The sequence below is a fragment of the Elephantulus edwardii genome, unplaced genomic scaffold (assembly GCF_000299155.1).
Source record: "Elephantulus edwardii isolate Elephantulus edwardi_28Jun2011 unplaced genomic scaffold, EleEdw1.0 scaffold00038, whole genome shotgun sequence".
In the NCBI taxonomy this organism is placed as follows: domain Eukaryota; kingdom Metazoa; phylum Chordata; class Mammalia; order Macroscelidea; family Macroscelididae; genus Elephantulus; species Elephantulus edwardii.
In genome coordinates, this window is record NW_006399788.1 from 15,146,528 (window position 1) to 15,169,602 (window position 23,075).

Here is a 23,075-nt window from a genome sequence, read left to right on the forward strand (position 1 = left end):
ACAATGACTAGGGATGATAGAAGGAACAATGATGCCTTTGAGCTGTGGTGCTGGAAAAGAGTATTGAATATACCATGGACTGTTAGGAGAACAAACAGGTTCATCCTAGAGAGAGTGAAACCAGGTTGCTCCTTGGAGATAAAGATACATGTTACAAGTAGGGACCAGTCCCTGGAGAGAGGCATCATACTTAGGAGGGTGGAGGGACAGTTCAAGAGAGGAAGACCCTCAGTGAGATGGATTGATTCAGTGACTGGGGTAACGCGAATAGGTGTGTCAGAGACAATAAGGTTGGCGTAGGATTGAGCAGGGTTTTTTTAAGGCTTTTGTACACAGGGTCGATATGAGTCACAAAAACTTGACAGCACATAACAACAACTTTATCACAATACCATCTTCTACAAAACAGCATTTTGGAACTAGCATTCCACAGACACATTTTGAAAAATACTTTTCTTGAACCTTGGAAATTTGTCCTGTGGAGTGAGATGGGCTGGGAAAAGCTCATCAACAATAGCAGTGATTGCATAGGATGGCGATGAGTAGAAAACTGGTAACAATGATGACTACTAGTACCATTTATCAAGTATTTATGTGCCATATCGTTTTTAGGTATTTCCCCTCTAATTTCCACAGAAACTCTAGGAAGTAGATAGCATTTCCACTACTCGACACACCAGGAATATGAAGCTCAGAAAGGGAAAGGAGAGATCCATGTGAGAGATGGATCTCGAGTGCTGAAGGGTAGAGGGATGTTGGAATTTTCAAGGTGTCCACAGGCATCAAGGAAACTAGTGACTCTTTGCCCTCCCATCCCACTGAATTCTGTGAGCTCAGAGGAGTGGAGAAATTCTATCTCCACAGAGGAGGCCAGTGTGTGATAGAGTTGAAAAGAAAGTCTGTCTTCACATCTAGAAGTTATACCACCCTTTGAGCAGATACTTAAAAATGGAGAGATATGACTTGGAATTGTCATAACAACTGGAGATTTTTTTTATAGCATTTAGCAGGCTAGGATGGAATACTAAATGACTGCTGTGCAAAATGGGTAAATCTCACCTTAGTGAAGCTTGGGAGGGTGGAGCGACAGAGTAAGAGAGGAACACCCTAAATGAGATGGATCGATTCAGTGACTGGGGTAATGGGGGAAAGTGTGCCAGAGACAATAAGATTGGCACAGGATAGAGCAGGGTTTAGGGCTGTTGTACATAGAATTGCTATGAGTCACAGGCAACTCAATGGAATACAACAACAATAACAATGAAGACTTGTACAGAATGCCAATACTGTTGTCCCAGTCAGAAACTGAGGTAAAAAAGGCGGGTGGGGGTGGGGGGAGTGATTTCAGAGAAAGAGTATTTAGAATCAAAGGGGATGTTAAAACTTCTGTGGTCACCCAGTGGGAGACAACAGGGGGTGGGAAGCTATGGGAGGGCACCGTGGATCAGATGGAGGCAGGGGGAATAGGGGGAGAAGTTTGTGCAAGAGCAGCAGATGTGGGTCTTAGGAATGGAGGCGTGCAAGTATGAGAAGCAGAGAAGAGGCGGGTATTAGAGGAAGGAAAGGGGCAGAACCAGAAACCAGAGGCTGGAAACTTGTCAGGCAGAAGAATCTGAAAAGGAAGGACAGATGCATTAGGGTTGAGAGCAGACTTACTCCCACTCCATTGTGGACTTGCCACAAAGGAAGCCTGTGGGGAGGGGGCTGGGACAGGGGGGTTCTAATGAAAACAATTTTGTAACCTTAATTACAGTATTCTCAAGCCTTAAACTGCAGCTGTTCTGCAACTTTAAATATAGCATGCACGCCTGAGAAGACTCTGAAGTTTTTATTTTCACTGGCCCAATTGGCTGTTTGGAAAACCCACTCTGTTAACTCCGCAGAAGACAATCATCCAAATGTGTTCCTTGAAGTTCCCGAAGGAAAACCTTTCATTCAATTCCTCGAATCTCTCCCCTTTGCTGACTCTTACGGAAGGATGCAATCCCAGGAGAGCTAAAGAGTGCCCCAAGCTACACATTTTTGGTCAACCAAAAGGAAGCCATAGCTGGTGACCACAGTTGAGCTGGCAGTTGGTGAAGCACTCCAGGCTCCAGAGAGGTGCAGCAAGCTCATCCCCAGTGTAGCAGCCACACACAACAATGCACCAAGGCACACACCTTCAACCAGATACTCCGCGAGGCTCTGTGGGAGCAGAGGTGAAAACTATATAGGTGGTGGTGGTGGTGGTGGTTGACCATCTTTAAGTTTGTCCGTCTGGTGTTTTAGTTGGATATTATCGTCTCAGGTATGAGAAGAATCCTTTAAAGTCTCCAGAGGTCACCACTACATTGCCTGGGCTTGCAACGGTGTTCTTCAAAGACTGATTTTTGCTAAGCACACTGCCTGCCACTGGGGTAGCAATCATTCAGTACAGATAGGGCTGGCCTGTGTCTTCAGCGGGCAAATTGTAGGGCTGATTTCTTTATTACAGGGTGGTGGTTGTTAGCTGCTGTTGAGTCGGCTCCTGACACATGGTGACCTCACGCACAATGGGATTAGACCTTTGTGAGTCATAGAGCTTTTTCACTGGCTGATTTCAGAGCTAGATCACCAAGCCTTTCTTCCTAGTCTGTCTTAGTCTGGTAGCCCCTCTGAAGCTTGTTCAACACCATAGGAACACACAAGCCCCACAGTTAGACCGGCAGTGGCAGGGCAGGAGGCGTTAGGTCCAGAAGGCAGACGTTATAGCACTAAACCACTGATAAACTCCCTATCACAGAGCCCAGGGCCTATTCCCCAACTCCAAGAGAGCTGCTGTCCTCATGCACCTCCACTTTTCCGCTAGACCATCAAAGCTCAATAATACATATGCAGTCTCTTCCTGTGTGACTACTGCCTCTGAAAACCTGTGGGAGGGTCAACTGTGGGTTGGTTCCAACTCAATGGTACACCACAACAACACACACACATTAAATCAGTAAAACCTCACTATCAACTAAAGATGCAGCCCTTCTCAACTGGCCAGTAAACTCATCTCCAGTACACACTCACTCTGTGATCATCTTTGTGCTCAAAGAGGCGTCAGAAAGGTTTCCCGACCCCAAGAAGATGACAATCTGCTGGGAAGGCAAACCTCGTAAACAGACGTTAGACCTGGGTAGGAAGGTCACCTCCCAGGTCCATAGCCATTCTGAGCTGGGAATGTGCCCTTTTGCAAATGCTGTTTCTTTTTATCATGCTTCATACCTTTGGACTTTGAAGGACCACTGACTAGTTGTGCAACCTGGAGATCACGTAGCCTCTCCAAGTCTTTATATCATGACAGAGCTGCCTTGTTAAGATTTCCTCTTTCAGTCGGTGCTTTTCTATTGCTATAAATTTTAATTTTTAAGTCCCGTGTGCCTAAGAGTGAAGCAGACTGCCCCAGAAGACTTGTGGATAGGAATACAAGAGGCTAGAGGGAAGGGTATGGTATCCTTCTCTCTGCTGACCCTGCTTGGCCTGAGGCAAAGGGGGGATCTCAGTTGCTATCCAATCAATCAAACTCTAATCAATCAAAGCCTCTGTGTCTTCAGTCAAGCTTCTCCTCAGTTTTTTCTATGTCCTCATCCATACACTGCCTGGAACTATCTTAGTATAATGTGCGTATTATGATCCCGGACTTGTAAAGGCCTTGGCTTTCTAAGAGCCTCACAAATGCTCTGGATCATGTTCTCATTAAAGTAAGCAAAGCTGGAGTGGATAGTTGCTGCAGCATTCCTGATATAGGTACTTCAGGAGTCTCTGGGGCTGGGTGGACAGGAAGTCCAAGGATCAGGAAGAGAAAAATACCTTCTTGGGAATTGGAGAGTGCCGTGAGTAATGGAGCTGAGATGTTAGTGGAGGGAATACAGCCAAACCCTTGTGACATTCCCAGTCAAGAGAGAGCGGAGATCCATGCTGGCAGCTGTCATTTTCCTTCACATGAGCCGCTCCATGCAGTACCGGAAAGGGGGCTTTATTAATTCCCACTTGCTAAGGGCTGCCAATATTTGAGCTCTCAATAGGAGAGTAAAGTATGACAAAGCTGTGTGCTGTTTCGAGGGGGTGTTTGCTAAGGTCAGTGTCAGTCTTGCTTGATTTAAGTCTTCCCAGATTCCCTGCAAAGCCTATAAACAGTGAAGTGATGAATTTGGCTCTGGAGCCAGAACAGGGAGGAGGTCCAGTCACAAGGGAGCACAGAGAACCACCACAAAGGAGAGGAGAGGAATGAGAAACATGGACGCTGGAAAGACAGAAAGCATTTCTCTCCAAGGAAGGGAAGGGATATGCCCCAAGAGGGGACAGAGGTTGTAAACGCAGAGCTGACTGAGTGGTCCTGGCTGTGACCGTCAGGGAGGGAGAGGGCATGGCTAGTAGGGATGAGGTTTTGGTCATGTAGAGTGCAGAGGCACCAAGGAGTTTAGCCTTAAGCTGAAGCTTTAGTTTATGGGGAAATGGAAGGAGTCATAATCCTGATAACATCCCAGGCAAAGCCATCCTTGTAAACTATTGGCAGATTGATGACGGCTAGCAAGGGATTTCTGGAAAGGTTGGTTTCTTAGGATACATACAAAGGGATCAGCAAAACCCCACATACTATCTTTCTTGTCTCTTCTCTCTTTCTCTCTCTCTCACACACATACACACCCCCCATGCACACACACACACACACACACACACACACACATGCATACGTACACCCTATCTCCCTGAGTTCTGTTCTACCTCGACATTGTGGAAAGGAAAACACTTGACCAGAACTCAGAGGAACGTTGATGCTAGCTGACTCCATGCACGACTTTAATCCTCTGCCCTTCAGCTCTGTTTCCTCAGCTGTGAAATTGGAAGATCTGTTTCCATAAGAGTAATGGTAGGGATCAAATGGGATAATGGATGTGAATGTGCTTTCAGAACCTTAAATACCAAGTATCTACATCCTAAAACTGAAATCAGAATCTTTAGGGATGCTTTTCTGGCCTTGGGATCATGAAAGTTCTCAAATAATTCTATGAGCACTGTCATAAAGCACAGAATTCCTCATAGGCTCATTAAACATGTTTACTAAGCAGTTCTTCCCTTGTCAAGCCCTCTACTCAGTGCTTTGGATAAAGAAAAGAGCAAGATAACACAGCCTTTATGCCACGGGCTGCTTCAGTACGGAGGGGCTTATAAGCCTGAGGTCTAGGGTCTCAAAGAGGGAACACGAAGGTGGGTAGAAGTTCGGTGAAGGGATGGTGAAAGAACACAAGGCAAACAGTCAAGTGATCTTGATGATTTTAATTCTAAGTCATTCTCATTCTTCTTCGTTCTTCCCTGCTTATTGCATTTAGCATGATACATTTATATCCCATTTTTACAATTAGGGGCTTAACAATAGCCAAAAAGACAACAAAAGTAAGAATAAAGTTTACATTATTTTCTTGCACACAGCTATTCTTTATGGTCATGGTTCCTTGGAGAGCATGAAAGGCTATTCTTTATGGTCATGTTTCCTTGGTAATTGGAGAGCTTGGTAGACAATGGCTTTTTTCTTAAACGTTTTCTTTTTAAAACCTGTTCTTCAACTTGTTTGGGTTACAAAGTTACATAGTAAAAAAGTCACATTTTAAATTTAAGCTGATACATTTTACCGTTTTAGCTGAATTTACAATATTATTTATTTCCATTCAAGAGACAACACTTTTACACTTTCCATTATTTCAGGGGTGATTACTATTTCAATAAGGGGGTTTAGGTTCATACAAAGGATGTTTTGGGTCATAATATCGCCTAAATTCATCATCCCAATCTCATGTTTCATGCTTTATTTTACCACCTATACCTCTCATAACATCTTCCCTCTGGTCACTTTCAAACCTTTTGAAAAATATATCCCAAGACACAAAACCATCAGGGTGTTTTGCATTAAATTAATTATATTCTCCAGTATATGGAAGAGGTTTATCTGTAGGCTTTGGAATTCTGTAAGGGCCTCTCCCAATAGAGGGCTGCCACAAACAACCATTACCTAATAGATAAACAAGTTTTCCACCTGGTGTTCTTGTGGTGGGGAGCGAGGGTTTTTCCTTTGAAGGAGTTCTTATAAACCCTAGAAATCTAGGAATCTCTGGGGTGGTCGTCTTTGGGATTTCCACCATTAATTCTTTTTGTTATAATGCATCCATGGATTCCCCTAAAATCATATTATTCTTGAAAAGTTTTAGTAATGCTAAAAGAACCAGAGGTAATGTTTGCATATTAAAGTCATCACCTCCATTTAGTTCTTTCTGGGAACATCTAACAAACTTTTAGTAGGAACACTTTGTGTAAAGAACACAGCCTTCTCCCCCTGTCCCAAGTAAAAACCACAAAGAGACAATAGAAGAGAAATTACAGAAAGGCCAAGAACAATCATGGAGAAAGCACACGTTCCGAGAGGCTGACTTCCTTGAAGTTTTCGCCTCAATCGGGTGATTTTGTCACGCAGACTCCCTTGGAGTTGGTGTGGCACCTTTTATCTTTTGAACTTAAACGTTAGGGAAGAGAACTATTAAATAAATCATTACAGTTACATTGCATTCTATGAAGGGGTTATTCAGAGCATGAGAAGCATGGAACAGAGGACTTAATCTATTCTAGGAGATCAAGGAAGATTTTTGCTGATGAAGCAATGCTTAAACTATGACCTAGAGGAAAACAAGAGACATTCCTGGTGATGCTGGTGGTGTCTCTAACTCAGGACCATCCATAACCCCCAAGTCCACTCAGAGCTGCCTTAGCTTAACAAGTGACCCTCACCAGCTCTGTCTTTTAGAATCCATGTTAAATCATGAACACAGCAGCACCGTGGTCCAACTGTATGTGAGAAGTGAGGTCACCATGCTCCAGATCCCAGGATGCTACCTGGCTTGCTTATGGTCATTGATAGATGCTTCTCAGGCTCCATTATAGGCTCAGTCATTTGCAGGTTGCTACTTGAAGGTACGTAACAACAACTTCCTTTCTTTCCACCTTGTAATCACAGAAACAAGACTTCTTAGCATTTTGAAGAGGCTTTGCTCATTGCCTTGAGGTGACAGCAGGAATAGCAGCAGAGTTCTGGGCTGAAGGCTTGGTTTCACATCTGTGTGGTGGTTCTGCACCTCAGTCCTTTTGTCTAGTGATGATGCTTCAACTATAAACTTTATAGGGTTGTTGTGAAAATTGCCTTGAGGCAAGTCCCAGCACTTCATTTGCATTAGAAATTCAAAGAAAGAAAAACGCAAAAACCTTGGAGATTTTCCTTCTATTACAGTTATTGTTAAGTGCCATTCAGTTTGCCCCAGAATGACTTCATGTAATGGAGGAGAACTGCCTCACAGGAATTTTTCTAGGCTGTAATATTTAATGGTATGTACCATCAGATCTTTCTTTTTCAGAGCTGCTGCAGGAGTTCACACTACTAACCTTTCTTCTTAGCAGCCAAGCCTTTAACCATTGTGTCACTAGGGCCCCTCCTAGCACGCACTCACTTACTTACTGAAATCCAGTTGATTCCCATTCATAACGACTATCCATTCCGTTTCCAAGATTGTAAATCTTAACAAGAAGATCACGCTCCTGCATAGTTTCTGGTGTATTTGCTCTCCCGATGACTCAGTTTTTAGGTCCGCATTGCAGCTTGCTAAGGTATATGCCACCAGAGCTCCTGTTTCTACCAAAAAGAGCTTACCATATCCACATACTATAAAATACAGATGCTAGGTAAACTGGGGAGCTCTGATGGCTAGGTCTATAGCGAGTTGTGTTCCTGAACCTCAAAGTCATGCCTCTCTGGAGGTTCAAATCCACAAGTGGATCCAAGGGGAAAAGACGGAAAATCTCCTCCCATGCAGTTTACAGCCTCAGAAATCCCAGGAGGGTCAGCTATGAGCTGGTTCTAACTCAACAATGACTGACGGAGAAAAACTATGAACTGTACTGCAAAATACATAGTCACACGAAAACAGAGCAATTCCCAAGGACCAAATAAAGTTGTAGAAGAAGAGAAAGAGGAAGGAGAGAGAGAGAGAGAGAAACTGAAAGGAAGTAGGAGGAGGTGGAGGAGGGGAGGGGAGGGCAGGGGAGAGGGGAGAGAGGAGAGAGGAGAAAAGAAGAGAGGAGAGGAGAGGAGAGGAGAGGAGAGGAGAGGAAATCTGAAAGCAGGCTAATAAGCAAATACCGAAGATGGATGTTAAGAACAGTCTTGGGTGTCTGAGGGAATTGGCAGGAACAAAGGTTGTGGTTATGCACTGAAGGCAATCAGACCAAAGGCCTCTGGAAGCCCCAATCCCAGACCCCAGCCTTTCCCGGGCCCTTCTTGGAGGCTGTGGTCCCAGGAGGTCACACTAGAACATCCATTCTGATCCTCACTCACCCTCTCCTTCCTGAGTGGTCACAGCTTTCCTTCTGGTTGGTGAAGGCCCATGTACACCTGCTGTTTAGGATAGTGACTCTCACCTCAGGCTATTCTGTCCACTGGGGTTGGGGATGTGGGTTAGGTAGGAGGAAGACTAGTAAAATAATTTACTTGCCAAAAATAATTGAGAGGGAAACCTCTTCTCTTCAAAGATACAGGTCAATTTTTCAGAACATTAAAATGTTTTTATAGTATTTTTCTTTCTTTAAGGACCATTTGTGTATCTCTCTATTCTTTGTTCATTTCTTCTGTTCATTTTTCTGTAGCATTTGTGATCCTATTTCTATTCAATTTTTAACTACACACACACACACTTTCTGGCGGCCTAGTGGTAAGAAGTTATTCTGCAGACCTGAAGGCATGTGGTTTGAACTCCCCCTGTTCAATTTAGTACCTCTGAAAAGCCTCTGGAATGTCAGCTATGGGTCATTTCCGACTTGATGATGCATAACAACATTGCCTTTGAGTTGGAACTGACCCTCCAGAGGAATTTGAGAGAGGAGATTGCTTATCTTTTCCCCAAGAAAGCAGCTAGTGGATTCAAACCACCTGCCTTTGGGGTGGCAACACAAGCCCTTCCTCACTAGACCACCAGAGGTTTAATTTGTAAGAGCACTCTCTAAATTTGGCATATCAATCAGCTGTGCTTCGTCTGACATACTTTGAGCATGTTGCAAGGAGGGACAGGTCCTTGGAGAAGGACATCATGCTTGGGAGGGTGGAGGGACAGAGCAGGAGGGGAAGACCCTCTATGAGGTGGATTGATTCAGTGACTGGGGTAATCAGGATGGGTGTGTCGGAGGCAATGTGATTGGCACAGGATAGGGCAGGGTTTAGGGCTGTTGTACATAGGGTCGCTATGAGTCGCAAACAGCTCAACGGCACATAACAACAACAACAACAACCTGTTATGTTCTCCCAGGTTGTCATTTATCTCCTGAATTTAGTCTATGGTGTATTGATGTTTTGGGCTTCACTAATTTTGCCATATGTCTCCCTGTTCCCAAATCAATGTGATCAAATACACCAAGCTTTTCTTTTATTGCTTCTGGCTTTTATGGCAAAGTTCTTTAAAACCCCTCCAACAGTATGTTTCTCTTCATCACTTTACATCCCCCACTTCCTAGAACAAACACCCAAATTACTCTAGTCCAGATTCCCTCTCAATTGTCAAACACTCTTCTAGATATTTGGTTCATTTTGCCCCATTTCATTCTTCTTTCTCTTCATCATTCGTAAAAAGGCATGTGTTTATTCCTAGGAGGAGGTGTGATGTGTAGGGGGTACTTTAACAGTCTTCTGAATAAGAAATGCATCATTTACATTCTGTTACAAGAGAATAAGCCAAGAACTGGGCTTTCTACCTGAGAGCTGTTTTCCCACAGTTCCTCCACTCATCGTACTGCTTTCTTCTCTCTGCAGTCTCACAGCTGGGTGGGATCCAGGATTTTGTGAGGTCTGTGCTCAGCTGGATTCATTTTTCTTCTAAGGCAGAACTCACCGTTGTGTTGACAAATGGGAGTTGGGCAAGATCTTACTTCTTACTCCAAGGACTTTGACCAAATTGCACAGGAAGTAGCTGCCTTGGCCTCACCTGGTGGGAGATCATGCTGAAACCTCCTTTCCCAGATATGTTTGGAGATTCCATCTCCTCAGACACCTGATTGTCACCTATATCCACTTTTCTCCATTTATAGTCAGGTCATGTGGTACTTCATTGGGTTGACGTGGACCCAGGTGAGGGGTGGGCATGAGAGTGTGAGGACCAGTCAGCCAATGGGGTAGTTGGAGAGGGGTGGGTGTGGTCCAGGCTGGGGTCTGACAGCACTGGCTCCATCACAGTGAGATCCGTTGGTGGCGACGGCGATGCGTTGTGTGTTACAGAAGAGGACCTGGCCAATGAAGACGAAGACATGTCATCCTTCCCGTGCACACAGGAGGGTAAGAGTTAAGGGAGCCTTCCCTCTGCCTCTGACCCCCTCCCCTCCCCATCCCCACCACCAAGGAGGTGAGAGACATGCTATCTCTGTGTATGACTTCCTTTAGAAGCCTGGCCATCTTTCCCCCACTGCTTCTTTGAGTGTGAATGAAGTAGATTTGTGTGGACATGTGTTTGGGGTTTTTTTAGTATAGATAATGTGACTCATGTAAAAGGGCTCCTACTGGGACCTGTAAGTGACCTCAGGCTCCTCCCCAGCCAGGAAACCAATCCTCACACCTATCTTTTTGCTGTCCCAGAAATGTCTCTTTAATCCTATCCCCTGTCCTCCAACTGACTCAACATTCCCCCAAGACCCTCAGTGCCTAACATGGCCTTTAGTTCATCTGAGAAACAGAAAGCCACCTAAACAATTACTTGTAGTAGAGACTTCCACTACAGACTACAGTCATCGGTCCCAAACTTGGTTGCATACATAACCTCTCAGGGTGCTTTAAAACCAAGTATCGACGTCTGTATCCAGCCCTCAGGAAATTTCATTTCATTCAATTTGGAGTGTGAACAAGTTACCATGCTTTCTCAGTGTTCCCAGGTGATGTGCAACCAAAGCTGAGTCAAGCAGAAGAGTTTCTGATGAGACGGTCACCGCATTCCCAGAGTCTGCCTGCAGGTGTTGGTCACCTACCCACCAGGGTAGCCAAGAACACTTGGTTTTCTCTTTCCACCATACCAAGGCCCCCAGTGGTGGACTGGTGGACTGTAGCCACTTGGTTTTTAGTAGAACTGCTGGTTACCGAAAAAATTTGAGGACTCTGTGATCAATTGTCCTGATTAGTTCTGATTAGCTGACAAGATCCCCTGGCTTGAGACCTTCAATACTAGAATCTTTACTGCGGAAGCAGACAGCCATATCTTTCTCCTGCAGGACTTCCTGGCTAAGGTGAGACAAGTTGGTTACCCAAGATGAAATGAGGCTGGCTATCCTGCTTTGTGAATTGTAGCCAGCTGCCATTAATTTAATATCAATTCATAGAGCCGACATGCATGTTAGTAGTGTGCTCCATAGAGTTCTCAGTGGCTGATTTGTTGAAAATAGATTACCAGGCCTTCTTTTTAGGCCTTTTTGGTGGGCTCAAATCTCTAGCCTTTTTTTTAAAAAAAAAAAAATGTCATTCAAGTACTTTATAGGTAGGGCCATTATAGAGAAAAGAGGTGTTTCCTTACTCTGTGAACTGGATGATGATACTTTATGGAGAGAGTGGAGGCCAAGAGTGGGGAGTGATTTTTTAAACCCCTGACTCTTCTCTTCTTTGAAAGCTTGAGAACTAAGAACAAGGTGGGGAAGGGGTGCATGGAAACACAACTAAGGGTTGAGAAGAACTCCCCTTGGAAGTGTGACGTGAAATGTGATGAGAAAGGCCAGAACAGGGAAAAAGGACTGAAGGATCAGATCACTCTAAGCCCCTTTCCTCCTCGTGTCCCCACAGGCCAGCCAGGGCCCCACTGCAGCCGCTGCCAGAGGAATCTGTCCTTACACACGTCCGTGAGGATCCTTTACCTCTTCCTCGCCCTGCTCCTGGTGGCCGTGGCCGTGCTGGCCTCCCTGGGTGAGTGTGGTTCCCAGTAGATCCTGGCTGACCCAGGGATCACCATGCCAGGCTCCACGTGCAAAGACATACTCTACAACTCAGTGGCTCAGAGCCCAACAATCAGCCTGTTTCCTACTAACCGAAACCCCACCACCAGCAGGTGGATTGTCCCTCTCGTTGACCCTGGACAATGTAGAACTGCCCAGGGCTTTCCAAGGCTGTGATCTTTGTGTCAGCAGACTGCCTCATCTTTCTGCTGGCAGATTTGAAATGTTAGTCTTTTGCTTAACAGCTGAGGGCTCTAACCATTGCACCAGCAGGGCTCTTCTCTTTATTACCAGGGAATTTTAATACTTAATTCACACTGCGCTGACCCTCTACCCTTCCAAGCTTGATGTCTTTTTCCAAGGACTGATCCCTCCTGTCATCATGCCCAAAGTATACATGGTAGAGATCAGAGCAAGAGAGGAATACCTTGGTGGAGATGGAACTATAACAGTGACTGTGGCAACGGGGTCAGGTGTGACAGATCTTGAAGTTGACTCAGGAGAGGGCAAGCTTCAGAGCCTTTGTTCATAAGGTCCCTATGAGTTGTCATCGACTCGACGGCACATAACAACAACAACAACAACAATCCACACTGTGACTGGCTTCTAATTTCAGGCCAGAAATTAGTTATGTGGCCTTGAGCAAAACACATGCCCTCTCAGGGACCCTGTTTTTTCACTGGTAAATGCAAACATAGGACAAGATCAGGAATTCTCAATCTCAATTATTAGATTAATTTCTTTTAAAAGTATTAATGGCTAGTTATTAATGTAGTTACAATTTCTGGGAGTGGAGCTTAGGCATCTGGGAGTGGAGCTTAGTATTTTGAAAATGCTTCTGTTGTCTATCCAGTATCAGAAATCACTGAGTGAGGTGATTTCTAAGCCCTTTCCAAGGTCTATGTGAGTTTCTCAGTGTAGTCTGCCTGCATCAACCACTCATCCCCTCATATTTTCTTTAAAGTATGCATCACTGGGCCCCACTCAGGCTTATTTGAATCAGAAGATCTCTGGAGAAGACCAGAGATCGAAAGAAAGGTATTTCTCATAGATACTACAGTTTGTATGAATATGGGAGCAGACCCAGGTGACAGGTATACAGCCAATTCAGATAACTCCTACCTTCCAGAGGCGGCTTATAGTAAGCAAATTAACACAAATGTGCTAGTTTCTCACTGGAATGTCATTCCATTAGTAGCATCAAACATTGAAGATACAGACTTCTTTACTAAGCAAAGCCAGTATGTTTACTTGTTTCAATCTACTGTGTGTTAGAGGCTAGTTTGGGACCCTGGTAAGGAAGTAAGGGACCGGCAGTGTCTCCCTCTCAGGGGCTGACCTTGAACATGCACGCCCTTGACTATGAGCATCTCCTTAATCGAGGTGCTGAGCTCTGGCCCTGGTTAGATACATTCTGTGGCCTGCCTTCTTGGCTTGATGGCAAGAGGCCAGCGTATTACTGATTTGGTAAACTCTCTAGTCAGTTTCCCGTAATCTCCAAAACAAACCAAAGATTTATACGTGCCAGGTATTGGGATCATTAAGGGAAGGTCAGTTATATTTGCTGCCTTCTAAGATTTCACTATTCAAGGAAGTGACTCTAATTCTTGTCTGCACATTAGAACCTCTCAGGGAACATTTAAAAATACCCTAGCCAGAGTCCTACTCCAGATAAATTAAATCATAATTTCCAGGGCAGGACCGAGACCTTAATGATTTTTTAAAATCCCCTGGGCAATTTCAGTGTGCAATCCAGTTGGATTTAAGAACTTCCCAAGCCCCCACTCCCCATTCAGCCCCACCCATCTCTCTCTGCTAATTCATTTTTAAAGTCTTAGTCCTTAAGGAAGAGACTAAAATCCTAGACCAAAGAAAAGGAGGAGGCACAGTCTCAAGGATCAGGGACAGCAAACAGACCATTAGAGAAGACATAAATAGTTCTGGTCGCCCAGTCGGGGCCTCATGCTCAGCATCCACGGGACCTGGGGCCACTAACAAAACTCCAGGCTCGATACCCAAGGGCCTGGCAATACCCAAGAGATGAGCATAGACACCAGTGCACTGCAGACTCTTATTGAATGCCCACCGTGTCATTGTCACATACATGATGTCCCTTCAGTCATCTCAACAACACTGTGATAGAGAGAAATATCCACATTTCAGTATGAGGAAACAGATCTCAGAGGATGGAATAATTTGCCTCAACATCTAGAGTGTGTGGGCAGAGACAGTAAGAACTGAGGGTGTGGTGTGTCTGAGAGAATCACAGGAGACCTTGAGCTTTTAGCTGAGCTGAATAGGCCCTGACTCGTGACAGTCCCTGACACTACAAATCAAAGTGCACCCCGATTCTATGCCGTGTCCATGATTAGTTGCAAATCAGACTGTTGTGATCCATAGGGTTTTCATGGACTGATATTTTGGAGCAGATTGCTGGGAATTTCCTCTTTTAATTTTTACCTCCAACCTGGATATCTCAAGTACATAGAATAGTGCCAAGACCCACTTGTTCATAGCACTCAGCACATTTGTTGACTAGATAACGATAAATTTGTGGCTTTATGAGCATGTACACATGTGAGTGTTCCTAGTGAGTGATTTGTGATTAGACTGTGGCCAAAGTTAACAAGGTTGGGAAAAAAAATCAGTCTTCCTCCACTGGACATAGAAAATCATTCATAATTATCCATTTAATCAAGTATTTTTGCATGCTATGATAAGGCTTTGTGTCACTCCATCTCATTGATGGTCATTCTTCCTTTTGTAAACCCTCTGCCTCTTCCAGCATGATGACTTTTTCCAAAGACTGGCCCCTCCTGATAAAATGCCAAGACATAGTGACTGTAATAACTGATCCAAGCTTGTGGGAGGGCATGAGGATGACACAGGACAGGACAAGTTCTCAATCTGTGAGCCGCAGTTGACTCACTGGTACCTAGCAACAACAGAAGACACGAACTGTACTAGACATTGGGCATATGCTGGTTAATAAAAGATAGACTCTGCTTTCATGGCCCTTTTACTTTCTAGCAGGATTCAAGAAACTATTTCTTAAAAGTCTGCAAATAAATATTTTCTATTTTTTTTCAGGCCATAGAATTCTTGTCACAATCAAATTCAGCCATTGTACACAATATATAAATGAATAAGCCTGACCGTGTTTCAATAAAACAGATGCTTGGGCCAGATTTGGCTTGCAAGGCAGCGGTTTTAGAACTAGGACAATAGTTTATGAACTTTAAAAAATTGTCTACCTCACGAGTAAATATATTTATTTCAAATGCCTAAAAGAAGTAAGTGAATTAGGGATAGATGAAAGAGTATACTATAGTGGCACGTGGCCAGGAGGAACCAGTTCTTGGAGAATGGCTTCATGCTCTGAAGGGTGGAGGGACAGCACAGGACCCTGGATGAAATGGATTAACACAGTAACTGGGGTAATGAGGGTAGGTGTGTTGGAGTCAGTGAGACTGGCTCAGGACAGGGCAGGCTTCAGAGCTTTTGTACTGAGTCGCAGGTGACTCAATGGCACATAACAACAACAACATAGGGACTGGTATGGGACAAAATAAATAGAGCAAAATATTAGTTGTAGAATTTACTTGGGAGGTAGATGGGTAAAAGTCTTCCATAGTTTCTGTTTGAAAAGCTGTATCTTAAATATTTCTTTCTCAAGGCAGAGCCAACTCACAGCTGACCCTACAGCAGGTTTTCAGAGGCCACATAAATTGTTCCGGGGAAGACTGCCCATCTTTGCCCTGTAGAGCACCTACCTGCCTTTGAGTCAGGAGAGGAACTCTATCCACTAGACAACAAGGGCTCCCTAGTTAGGAAAGTTAAAAAGATTATAGGCTCACACCTCTAAAATAAATCTATTTCTTTATAAAGTATATATGCATATAATATTCTAAAACAGATTTTAAGAAAAGAGTGAATTTTAAAAATTACTTTAAAAGTAAACAAATAAAAAATAGTGCTGCTGTCACAGGGTTAAAGCTCCTGGCTGCCAACTGAATGATCATGAGTGTGGACCCACCAGTCACCAGGGAGGAGGATGTGACAGACCTTCTGTAAAGGCCACCGTCTCGGACACTCTCTGGAGCAGTTCTGCTCTACCCTGTAGGGTCTCTGAGTTGGAATTGACCAATGGCAGCAAGTTGTTTTTATTTTCTTTTTCAAAGTAAGAAAAATAGGCAAACTAATGAGGAAATGAACAGGGTGCATTATATTTAGTGAGTCCTTGACTGTTGGCTTAGAGGTCAACTTAGACAGCATTAGACTAGAAATCAAGGTAATTCACTCTATCTTCATCTCTGTTCTCTATCTATACAAATCTCAAACGCAGAGTCATTCCATTGACTCAGAACCTCGTCATTGCTAACACAGAGAGGGGTTTTAGGAGGCTGAAAATCTCATGGGCGATCCCCTGTCTTTCTCCTTCAGAGCTGTTGGTGGCTTTTAAGCACCAGAGAGGCATCGCCTTGGGGTTACAGCCCAGCCTCCCACAGAGTATGTCACCTGAGTTCCCTGCATGCATCTTAGTTAATAGAATGATTAATATTTGTAAACAGTAAGCACTAATCTAATATTAAAGCATGCAATTACTATTGCTAGGCAGTCTCGACATGTTGAAGTTGTTTATTAAGTAAACTCCCCTAGATTAAATCCCTTCTGTGATTTATAATGTTAATTAAAACTCAGAGATCTCAAATACCTAGAAATATTACACTTTTGAAGCCAACACATAGTCACTTAGCACTGTATTCTCTCTAAAGATGATTAAATTGAATGTCGCAAAGCTTAAATGACTTGTCCAAAGTCATCCTACAAATTTGAAATATGAAAAGAGAATCTGATAATAGAATGCTTCACTCTATTGGCAGTTCTAATCCCCCCTCCCCAGACTATAAGGAGATCTACGAGACCCCCCCCCCTTATCAATATTCAGTCCACCTCATGGTTAGTCTCACTGACCAGCCCAGCTAGGCAGTGACTGGAGGAAGCCAGGAGTCCTCGTGCCTACATGTGCTCCTTCCACTGGCCAACGCTGACACCTTCCACAGGATGTGAGGCTGCTGCTGAGTGTAAACCAGTGTGACCCACACTGGGGAAACGAGACCACTTGTATCAAGAACTTCAAACCCCTTTGATTCCATAATTCCACTTACTGCCATTTATCTAATAGAATATTCAAGCAGGCACAATGAGAGTGAGTGTGTGTGTGTGTGTGTGTGTGTGTGTGTGTACATATGAAGCTCTGCGGGGAGCAGAGTCTCTGCGGGGAGTTGTACTCTTATAACTCAAAGGCTGTGTACCTCCAGTGGTCTGAACCCACCATTGGCTCCATGGGAGAAAGATGGCCAATCTCCTCCCAAGAGATTTAAAGCCTTCGAAACCCAATGGAGGTTAGAAACTCAATGAGTTAGAATCCACTTGATGGTAGTATTAGTTGTGTGTGTGTGTGTGTGTGTGTGTGTGTGTGTGTAGAATAATTGTGGTTGTGAATAAGATTAGAAGAAATACATAAAACTATTACTAACAGTTATATGGTAGAACTAAGAACACTTTTTTAAAAATTTCTTCATTTTTCCTATTCTATTCTGTGATCAGGGAGTTTTGGTGGGTTGGTGGTAAGGAGTTACACTACCAGCCCAAAGACCCTCAGTTCATATCCACCAGCTGCTCTGTGGGAGAAATATGATGAGTCTCACACTATGCAGTGTACTTGCCTCTGAAAACCCACTGGAGGATCAGCTATGACTTGGTTCTGACTCGATGGTACTTAACAACAATAACAAATTCTGTAATCTGGTGCTATCTCTACCATGTGAGGGAAGGGTTTTGGTTTTATTTTCTATAGGGGTACATGCTAAACTCTGGCTTTAAGGAGCACCTTTCCTTACTAACACTGGGAAGCCTCAAGAAAGAAGGTTGAAAGGTTTTGGGTGCAGAGGTGCTGATTGAAATGACCTCTGCACTAGCTCCCTGTCCCAGCATCTCATCTGCGTTTCCCCCTAGTTTTCAGGAAGGTTGACTCTCTCTCAGAAGACATCTCCTTGGCTCAGTCCATTTATGACAAGAAGCTTGTGTCAATGCAGGAAAATCTCCAAGGACTGGGTAAGTGTCCTGTGTCCAAATGTTCTATTCTGTGAAGTTTTATAACTGGGAGGAGTGAGGGTCCCCCCTTCCTATGCCATGATGCCCTGAAGGCAACACCCCATCAACTTCCTTGGAACAGACAGCTGTGGCTCCTGATTCCTTCAGATAAAGAACTGTCAGTCTGAGTGGGCTACTATCCGAGGATCTGCCAGAACTTGGGGAGGGTTTCTGCAGATGGCTGCTAGCCCTTGACACTCCCAGCCAGAATGCACAGGTAGAGAAGGAAGCCAAAGCCTCACACATTCCCAAAGGATCCTCTTGCATCTAAAATTATTTTTTCTTTCTTGTAATTATCTTTTTTTAACTTTACACTGGTTTACCAAGAAAGTTTGTGTACATTGTCCCTCATAACACATCCCCCTCACCTCCCCAATGTATTCCCCATCCACCCATCAAACCCTGCGATCCCATGGTTGTCCCTCCCCTCCCATCCCCACACCTCTGCTCCCAATCTCCCCACCTTAGATCCTCATACACATTTTACTAGTTATCTATTTCTACAAAATTGGTCTTACACAGTATTTGTTCTTATGGCACTGAATTAGTTCACTTAGCATAGTGCTCTCCATTCTCTTCCAAGTTAGGTAGTAATATTTTTTTTAGACCTCCAAAAACCTTCAAATAAGTCGGACTTTCATTCGTAGTTGCCTTTTGGTGTGCCTCAAATCACAATATTCCCGGTCTTCTGCTTAACAAGGAAGCTTTCAGAGAGATATGAGGCAGAAGGAGCCAGAAGAAAAGGGTTTAGGAAGGATCTTCTCTGATGAAATAGCAAATTGATGCTTTCATAAATTCATATAGCTGTTAAGTACCATCAATTTGGAACCAGCTCATCACTGACCTTCTAGCAGGTTTTTACAGGCTGTAAATCACATGGAGAAGATTGTCCATGTTTCTCCCACAGAGCAGCTGGTGGATTTGAACCTCTTGCCATTGGATTGGCAGCACAACTCCTTACCATTAGACCACCAGTGTGCCCCCTTTCATTAACTAGCTGGGTAGCCTCTAGGCAGCCTCTTTCCTTATTTACAACAGAGAAATAATTCCTGAATCCCTTCTCTGTAAATTTACTGTAAGGGTATATCATAATATAAAAATATTTGGAATTGTTAAAGAAATAAAGTAATTTTTAAATAAATAAATAGAGTGGCTTTAGCAAATTAAAAATTCTATATCGATACATTCTTGAAAATTGAGTGGTAAGATAAAATGTCCTCAGTTTTATATTTCAAATCATAGAAATGATATTTGGTAAAAATGAGATTTCAGGGAGATGGCGAGACTTCTCCAAGAAGGATTTTATAGCAAGAAGGAAAGCAAAGAGGTAGGCGCCACCTACCAATTCACTGTGCTTTAAATATTTAGTTTAAAGTAGTGCTCACTATCCCCTGACTCCTTTCCAACTCAAAATCCTATCCATTTCTTTCTCCAAGATCCAAAAGCTGTGAGCAACTGCTCTTTCTGCCATGAGGCCGGGCAGCTGGGGCAGGAGATCAGGAAACTGCAAGAGGAGCTGGAGGGAATTCAGAAGATGCTTCTGGCCCAGGAGATCCAGCTGGACCAGACCTCACAGGCCCACGAACTGCTGTCCACCACCAGCAGTCAGATCACTCAGGAGATGGGCAACTGCTCCTTCTCCATCCACCAGGTCAACCAGTCCCTGGGACTCTTTTTGGCCCAGGTGAGAGGCTGGCAGGCCACCACGGGAGGCCTGGACCTCTCTCTGAAGGATCTCGCCCAGGAGTGCTATGACGTCAGGGCTGCAGTGCACCAGATCAACTTTACCGTGGGGCAGACGTCGGAGTGGATCAGCGGGATCCAGCGGAAGACAGATGAGGAGACCATGACCCTACAGAAGATCGTCACCGACTGGCAGAACTACACCCGGCTCTTCGGCAGCCTCCGTGCCACCTCAACCAAGACGGGAGAAGTGGTCAAGAACATCCAAACCACCCTGGGGGCCTCCTCCCAGCGCATCAGCCAGAATGCTGAGAGCATGCACGACCTGGTGCTGCAGGTCATGGGCTTGCAGCTGCAGCTGGATAACATCTCGTCCTTCCTGGACGACCACGAGGAGAACATGCATGACCTGCAGTACCACACGCGCTACGCCCAGAACAGAACAGTGGAGAGGTTTGAGACCCTGGAAGGGCGCATGGCCTCGCACGAGATTGAGATCAGCACCATCTTCACCAACATTAATGCCACCGACAACCACGTGCACAGCATGCTCAAGTACCTGGACGACGTGCGGCTCTCGTGCACGCTGGGCTTCCACACTCACGCCGAGGAGCTCTACTACCTGAACAAGTCGGTCTCCCTCATGCTCAGCTCCACCGACCTGCTCAGGGAGCGCTTCAGCCTGCTCAGTGCCCGGCTGGACTTCGACGTCCGCAACCTCTCCATGATCATGGAAGAGATGAAGGCAGTGGACACGCGGCACGGAGAAATCCTTCGCAACGTCACCATCCTACGAGGTGAGAGATTCAGACCCAGGGCGCCTGCGGAAGTACTGATTTGAGGGCAGGGTGGGAAATAATCCTACTAGGCAAAGGCCTAGGGCAACTTGTAATGATAAGAAAAATAATTGCAAACCTCTTCAGTGAAGGGTGTTATGGCTCCTGATTTTGCCTGGCCCACAAATTTTTATTTTATTATTTTTTAAATGTGTGTGTGTGTGTGTGTGTGTGTGTGTACCATGGAATCAGATCTGACTGTTAATGGAGGAGATTGTCCCTCCTTCTCCAGCAGAGCATCTGGTAGATTTGAACTGCACTCCTCTGGGATTGCAATGCAACTTCTTGCCACTAGGCCACCAGAGCTCACCAAATCTTTATTTTAATGGCATAAATTTGTTTAATTTGTGTCCAGAGAGAGAAATAGGAAGACTTTATGCTTCAGAGGAGTCCAGAGTGGTGAAGTAGTTAATATGCTGAGCTGCTGAGCAAAAGATTGAAGTTTTGACTTTACCCAGAGTGCCTTGCAGGAGATACCTGGCCATCAACGTCTAAAAACCAGCTACTGACAACATATGGAGCATAGTTGGATGCTGACATTTGTGGGGTTGTTGTGAGTCAGACAACACTCAATGGGAGCTGGTTCTTACTTCCCACAGACTATCTCCTCTTGTTTTCTCCCCTCCCACTCTCTTACTAGTGCTCTCAACCATTCTGCCACTCCTTGGCCATCACCACAATGACGCTCTTCTCCTCTCATTGCTCCCCATGCCTCCACCATCCACACTTAATCTCAGCAAGAGACCTGGTAATCGCTTTCACACTTAAATTGAGAAGACAGAAAGGGATCCATTAATTCTGTCTCCACATGAGATTTGTGTTTTAGCTAACAAGGCATTGAGCAGAGTTTAGACAACATGAGTTATATTTTACAACTTTCAGAGATTAACATAAAACGTTGTGTGGAAAGAGATGGAGCAGGAATCTCTTGATATTTAAGTTCTGCTCAGTAAAATTGAAAACATAAGGGTGGAGAAAACACTATTTCTTTGGTTGATGATTATCTTCTTTCTAGACTAAATCATGGCCACTTTTCTAAAGTTGAGAAGGTTTAACTTTTTTAAATTTAAGAAGAGAAACATGGTTGGCAAAGCAGAAGTTAAAAGGACATGGTCTGACAAAGCAGTGAAACATAGAAGACCCCAAAGAGAGGAAACGGCACAGCGACTCCAACAAGTCGCATAAATACAGTCAGTTGTACTTAAGTTATTCTAAAAATGGTGCCGGATCAGGCAGAGCTTAGTGCCAGTGCACACAGAGTTTCTATGAGTTGAAGCCAACTCAGTAGGACCTAACAACATGAATTTGTCAGGTATTTTATGAGTTAGTCTATTAATCTACTCAAGAACTATGATGAACTCCTCCTGTGTGGTAGGCACTAGACTGGTGGAAGGGAAGGAGTAAGAAAAGAGACAATCTCATTACATTGATAAGGAAGCAATTAGGAGCATTTCTGTAAGATGATCAAGTGATAATGAAACTGAGGCCTGAAAGGTGAGGAGGAGAAGCTCAGGGGCAGGAGAACGGGATGGGTGAGCAGAGCAGTTCCAGTGGAGAGGATGATTCATGCAAAGACCTCCCCCAGAGACTGGGTAACACACACATCATCGTTAACACACACACCTCTGCAGCTTTGACCCTCACAGTGCAGAAGAAGGACTGGATATTAAATGAGGTTCAGCAAGTCACCGAACTAGAAAGATGTTAGCACAGGATTGAAATTTGAAATTTAAAGTTAAAAAAGAAAATTCTAAACTGTTCTGACTGGCCTTCTCCTCCAAAGTCACATAAACACCTGTCCTTTAACAAGAGCCTCTAAGTGAATACAGTGTGTGCCTTGGTGACAGGATAGGCATCCTAGTGCCGCTTCATCTGCTCCTGTTTAAACCCACTGTGTTCAAGTCAATTCTGACTCATGGCCCAAGCCTCCACTGGATTTCCAAGACTGTAAATCTTCATAGGAGGATACGGCCCACCTCTCTCCAACTAGAGCAGCTAGTGAATTCGAACTGCCATCCTTTCAGTTGATATGCAACAAGCTATGCATTAAGCCACCTGCTACTTAGTTCCCCAACAATGGATTAACCTCTTTCTCACCTGGAGCCAACTCTCCCCCAATTTGCTCTTGGATTCTACCTTACAAGTGAGTTGTATTTGATGCACTCCTTTAGTTACTCGCAATGCACTGTGACTTCTGAGTATAAGTATTTCGTGCTGAGATAAAGGTCTCTTCTCATTCTATGGTCTCAGATGAAGCAGCAGTCTTGATGGTGTAGGACCGGGCCACCTTCATTCTGTTACATGTGTGGTCCCCGTGAGCCAGAGCTGACTCTGTGCTGACCAACACCCTTCTCATGCCAGGCCTTCTCTACAAGCTATCCACTCTGTCTTTCCAACCGTTTTCTT

The 23,075-nt window shown here is 44.4% G+C and overlaps 1 protein-coding gene across 1 annotated transcript in view; it reads left to right on the forward strand.

Moving 5' to 3' along the window:
• The window catches only part of SCARA3 (scavenger receptor class A, member 3), a 46,767-nt gene that overhangs the window by 12,136 nt on the left and 11,556 nt on the right, over positions 1–23,075 (forward strand). Inside the window, exons 2-5 of the mRNA XM_006884925.1 lie at positions 10,262–10,360; positions 11,846–11,965; positions 18,013–18,111; positions 19,587–20,630. Of these exons, the coding sequence (XP_006884987.1) occupies positions 10,262–10,360; positions 11,846–11,965; positions 18,013–18,111; positions 19,587–20,630 (1,362 nt within the window). The remainder of the gene's footprint in view (positions 1–10,261; positions 10,361–11,845; positions 11,966–18,012; positions 18,112–19,586; positions 20,631–23,075) is intronic.